The 5,760-nt window shown below is 39.3% G+C and overlaps 1 protein-coding gene across 1 annotated transcript; it reads right to left on the bottom strand.

Annotated features, from left to right (window-relative positions):
- Positions 1-3,263: 3,263 nt before the first annotated feature.
- LOC145770663 (uncharacterized) lies at positions 3,264-4,335 on the bottom strand. Its single transcript, XM_082582356.1, has 2 exons — positions 3,785-4,335; positions 3,264-3,637 (listed from the first exon to the last, which is right to left on the bottom strand). Exons 1-2 carry the CDS (start codon positions 4,036-4,038, stop codon positions 3,277-3,279), a joined length of 615 nt encoding a protein of 204 aa, XP_082438482.1. The 5' UTR covers positions 4,039-4,335; the 3' UTR covers positions 3,264-3,276.
- Positions 4,336-5,760: the final 1,425 nt, after the last annotated feature.

Below are 5,760 nucleotides of genomic sequence, written 5' to 3'. Positions count from 1 at the left end.
TCAAGTTTTGAAACCGTGCTTTAAAAAATAACAGAGATATCACTCCTAAAGCATAAGAAGAATCGACAGCCTCCCCCCCAAACTGAGCAAGACTCCAGAGAGCCCAACCTTCTAAGGGTTAATAAGTTAATAGCTGTTTATCTGCTAATAAATTTCATACAAATATTACTCTAAAAGTGTTTCCAGAAAGCGCTATAATCCATTATTTGAGTGTAATTTTTCAAAAATTTCCGGGGGAGCATACCCCCGGACGCCCTAGAATACGCGTGCTTTCGGCACGCTCTAACCCCCACCAGTTTCATTGCTTTCCTTGCTCAACCCATCAGGATACGCCACTGCACATCAAGTGCTGATGATTTAAATCAAACACTTTGTTGTTCTCTTCAATTCAACAAATATTTGGCCCCCCAAATTTTTTTTCTGGCTACGCCACTGGTTAGTAGGCTAATAACTTAATAAAATTGTATTAGTTTAACCCAGAGGTAACGAACCTGCGGCCCGCGGGCCGCATGCGGCCCGTCAAAGAATTTTGTGCGGCCCGCAAAAACAATTTGACAATCGCTCATGCATTAAAGACAAAAGACATCTTAAAGCTGTTTTATGCCTTCACTGGTACACCTTTCCTTTGTTTCATTGCATTATTCACCAGAAAAGCCTTTAGGCAAAATCAGTGAAGTTTGATCATGTGATATCGGTATGAAAATGAAAATCTTAGTAGCCTATGCAGTTGAGAGTTGCCACTTTGTCTGTTCGACCTAATATTGAATGCTTAGTCAAGCAAAAAACTTTTCAAAAATCCCACTAAGAAAAAAAATTTAATGCTTTAACGTTATTTTTTAATATTTTATGCTTCAATGCTGCATTAGATAAGCTGCATTAGATAGATATGCTGCAATGCTGCATTAGATAGATATTTCTGACCATATGATGGTCAGAAATAAAAAAACAACTGAATTGAACTTCAGCTGTATGACTCGCATAGGCTTTTGTTCGTTGTTTGAAAACGAAATTTCATTAACTGATTTGTTGTTTCGGAGCATAATAGTCGAAACATTTAGTCAACTTGAGCAAAAAGGATAGAGCCAAAAAAAAAAAGAAATCATACTCATGTAAAAGCAGCAAACGCTTCGAAAATTAAACTGTTTTCATTATCTGTTGCTCTATCCTTTTTGCTCAAGTAGCCTACTGTGGTGCAAGTAGGCTACTGTTGCTCTATCCTTTTTGCTCAAGTTGATTTGTTTTTATGTTTTATTGTTGTATGTTTCGATTCTGCGCAAGATAAATTCAACTGTGTGGGTTTTATTACTTTCATCTGCCGTTTGTTACTTTTTATGGATAATCTTGAGTCGCTTCTCATTTCATTGTAGATTTCATTGTAGGTTATGATTAAGAAGTTGTGTGGCCCGATATCTCATGTGTAATTGACAAAGTGGCCCGCAACCGCAAAAAGGTTCGTCACCCCTGGTTTAACCAATGGGCATTCCACTTGCGTATTGGGGATTCGACATAGAACATAGAGACATAGCTTTGCATTGGGGCCCGCAAAGCATATTTCGCACAGGGCCCGAAATACCCTAAGACCGGCACTGCTGCAGCATATCAGGTTTATTGACAAATCGGAAAGATTTAACCCAGTCAGGGTTGGAAGTCGTTAGTCAAAAAGCAATGACTATTTCTTTATTCGATAGTGCCCAAAAAGCAATGACTTTCCGCTATGGATACTTAAACAAATCAATGAAAAGCGATTACTAAAATATTGTATTTGCTTATTTAACGACCAGTGATGCCAGGTTGTTTTTTTTTAAAACAAGTAAGTGAATCTAAAAAACAAGCCCAAAACATGCAAATCAAAATAAAAACAAGCCTAATAATTTGCAACCAATACCAATTAACATAAAGCACGCTGTTCAGCAGTTCAAAATTTTCAATACAAGCTTTGCAGTCCATACATCACGTTTATTTCAAGAATGACATTTGTTTACGCCATTCCAAGCAATAATTATTTTGAAAAGAAGCGATACAATGTTGACTACAATAAAATCCTCGCAATTTCAGTGTCAAAAACAAGTTAAAAAAAGTTTGACTGGGCCAAAAACAAGTCCAAAAACAAGCAACCCGCAAACTAAAAAAAAAAACAAATTCAAATTTACGGAAAAACCATAAGTTGACTCTCATTGGCATGGTTTTTCTGAACTGTGTTGCCGCAAAATTTTCCTTAATCCTTTAAAGTTCGAAAACCGGAAGGGGACTAGGTCGGATAGTAATCCGAAAACTAAATCTTGTAAATTCGTTTTGACGACGAAGCAAGTGAACAACAAAAAATGATTCAGCAGTTCTTCTAAATATCGATTAGTGAAAAACGTTTTTCACTTCTTCTTCTTAGACAAGAAGAAGAAGTGAAAAACGAATAATGATTTCGTTGCTTGCATAAAAAAGCAGTGAATAACGCGCATTCGATATTTATTTTTAAAAGGAATGGGTGTAAGCATTCGATATTCAGAAAGCAACGAATAACGCTATCGAATAGTGACAACTAGTCGTTACTTCCAACCCTGAACCCGGTTGAAAAAATTTCATTGGAAAAAGTTTGTAGACGAGGTTTCTCATAACTCGCAATATTTTGCATTGAAAAGCTTTTAGACTTGTTAAAAATGAACTTGCAAAAAATCAGAAAGCGAGATTTGGAAAAAGTTTGCAACAAAGCTTTTGGGAGCTGGTGTAATCCTACAAGCAAGACCTTCATTAACTACAGGCCCTGGAAGCGAATTGAAAATGGACTATGGAGGTACTGAGAGGTTGGCCTAACTTGCGATACGTTTATAGCGGCGTATCGAAAGTTCGCAATGAGATTACTTGCCAGCAGTCTAAATATTAGAAGTAATCCTTTCGATGTGGAATCCACTTTTATCTTAACCTTCGTCCGGCTGCATGGGTACAATTGTATCCATTCCAATTTTAAAATACGACAGTCTTTTTTCTAGAAACCCGAGAGACCTGAAACTTCCTGACATCTCTACATTTCTGTGTTAGATTATGCAGACTAAATGTCGGCAAAAAATCTTTACACGTTACCGAGATTTAGGGTCGAGTTGTTTTTACACCCTTAACAGGCGGTATGGGTACAATTGTACCCTTGCACATTGTGTATCTAAATAATGCCAGTATACATAACACAAAGACAATTTTTTGAATGTTGAATGAAACAGAGTACAGAAATGATTTATTTGACACAGAAATATGAAAGAAAACTTAGTCGAGATGGGTTTAGTCAGTGTCTCAAGTAATACACTTTGTTTTTGTTATGGAGTGTTCGTCGCACACAGGCTGAACGCAAGCCACGCAGCCTTTCCTGGTTTTACGTCGTTTTCGTTTCTGATCTCTGCAGACATAGCAACTGCCAACAATCGGTGTAGCTCCTCGATTTCCATGGGGTTCTTTGGGGTTAGCTTCTGCCCCTTCTGGTGGTGTCGCATTGGGCCGTCCTAGAACCATTTCTACTGCAGCTCGAAGGAAGCGGTTTCTCATCATCATGCGGTTGGTAGTGCGAGCTTCCACTGAAGGCATACATAGCTGTTTCGCAAGATCTTTCAGGAACTTTCTCCGTTGGTCCTTTTTCCTAAACACTGGCTTGTGTTCCCTGTAGATGATAAACGACGCTAAGCCAGTGACGTCGATCATGTTATAGAAAAACGCCAAAGGCCAACGCAGTGTCCGTCGTTTTACTGTGTATTCACCCAGCATTTTGTCCATTGTGTCCACCCCCCCTTTGGTTTTATTATAGTACGTGATGATCTCTGGTTTGCTTGATTGTGTTGCTTCGACTTCTCCGGTCATGTGCATGGATGATAGAAGCACAACTGATCTGTTTTTCTTTGGCACATATGAACAGACTGTTGCATCTCGATGGTAGGCGAAATTGGTCGAGTGAAGTGCTCTTTCCTTGCCAGGCTGCATGTTGCTTGGCAAAAACCTCTTGTTTTTTCTGACTGTTCCAACTAAAGTCATGTCCCAGGTGTTCAATACTTTAGCTAGCTGCATACCTGTGAAGAAATTATCGGTGGTGACATTTCTTCCAGAGCCTTTATACAAACAGACCAGGTCCAAAACTGTTCGCTCACCAACATTTGTTTGTCGGGGACCATCTATTGGTTTTCCAGTATAAAGCTGACCATGCAGCGGGTAGGCGTTTGATGCATCACAAGCCCAGAAAACCTTGATACCATATTTAGCTGGTTTAGATGGTATATACTGTGTGAATTTGGTATGTCCTCGAAATGGAAACAATTGTTCATCTATCGTGATACATTCATGTGGCTTGTAGGCTCTCTCCAAATTTTTATTCAGCATTAGCCACAGATCTCGTATTGGTGCAGCTTTATCTGTTTGCACACGCTCTGCACGTGTATTATCGTTGTCAAATCTGATAAATCTGAGCATCAACTTGAAGCGGTCACGAGACATAGCTGCACGTATAAGAGGCAAAGCATCTACTTTCCACATATCTTCCAGATTCTCTTTGTTATTCCTGTGTACACCAGCAGCAATAAGGATGCCAATAAATGCACTGAGCTCAACTTCAGTAAAGGGCTCGAATGTTCTTAGTGGTGGCCGTTCAGAAGCATTACGAAATCTTTCTGCGAGATTGTTGTTGAAAGCTTCATAAACTCTTCTAGCCTTTCGATTTGTTTCTCTTAGTATGATGTCACACATCTCTGGACTCATGATGGATTTGAACAGCTCTTTTTCTGTAAATAGATTGCTGGTTGCTGCAGGCCCACCTCTTTGTCGTAGGATGTTACGAGATCTTGTTTGGGCAGTTGGCAGCGGATCTCTATGCCATTCGGTTTCATCCTTAGCAATCCAAATGCTGTCAACATGTTGAGACATGGCAGGGACATCTTCAACACTCTCGTCTGAGTCGTATTCTTCTTCCTGTTCTACCACCATTTCTTCTTCAATGTCGGACACTTCTTCAATGCCATCATCTGCTTCTGGTATGTAGTTTTCATCGTCAGATGCAACATAGGCTATGCGCCTTCCTCATATTCAGAATCAGATTCTTCAATCATACGCCTAACTTCATCGGCCGTATATCTGAAAGGCAGCAAAAAAGTAAATAAATGTGTATAATGTTTCTTTGTGAATTACCGGTACTACAAAAGTAGGCTATAAGCTGGACACAAAATGATACTGACCTCAATCGTCGTGTTCTTCGATTATCGTAAATGCTAGATTCAGCATCACCATCACTCATAATTTCTTCACCAACCTTCCAAAACTTATAGCCTACAGTACAACCAATTTTCAATCTACAGTTTACACCTAACCAATTCGGGCAGAAAACTTACCAATTCCTACTAGTCCTACTCAAATATAATCAAAAACTCTAATACTGCACGTGCCTTGTCTTATCTAAGGCAAGAGACGAAGGGAGAGGAAACGAAGTGGAACGACTGGGATGACGATAGCTGATCGCAGGGGCAGAAAGGATGATAAAAATAAAAGGGGAATGGAAAGAGAACTGGTGCAGCAACACGTGCTATACTTCCCTAGAGCACAGTATTTAAACGCTCTGACCAATAAATACGGCATACCGTACAAAAAATATAACTAACTTGGAAATTTCAATGGAAAATGTACGTGGTACAATTGTACCCATGCCGCCTGTTAGCGGTGTAAAAATATGCAGTCTGACAAAGGCTAAACTTATTCATTCAATGACAATGTGCTGTTATAATGCACAGCAAGCATCCACTTTTA

This window comes from Aplidium turbinatum, chromosome 5 (genome assembly GCF_918807975.1).
Source record: "Aplidium turbinatum chromosome 5, kaAplTurb1.1, whole genome shotgun sequence".
NCBI lineage: Eukaryota > Metazoa > Chordata > Ascidiacea > Aplousobranchia > Polyclinidae > Aplidium > Aplidium turbinatum.
This window is presented reverse-complemented; position numbering and strand designations above follow the sequence as displayed.

What these genes read in the sequence shown, in the direction of transcription:
- LOC145770663 (XM_082582356.1), bottom strand. Translation starts at nt 4,038, where the DNA reads ATGCAGCTAGCTAAAGTATTGAACACCTGGGACATGACTTTAGTTGGA. An exon ending in AGCAAACCAGAGATCATCAC is followed by an intron (nt 3,638 to 3,784) that starts GTACTATAATAA and finishes TATCATCTACAG; the next exon opens with GGAACACAAGCCAGTGTTTA.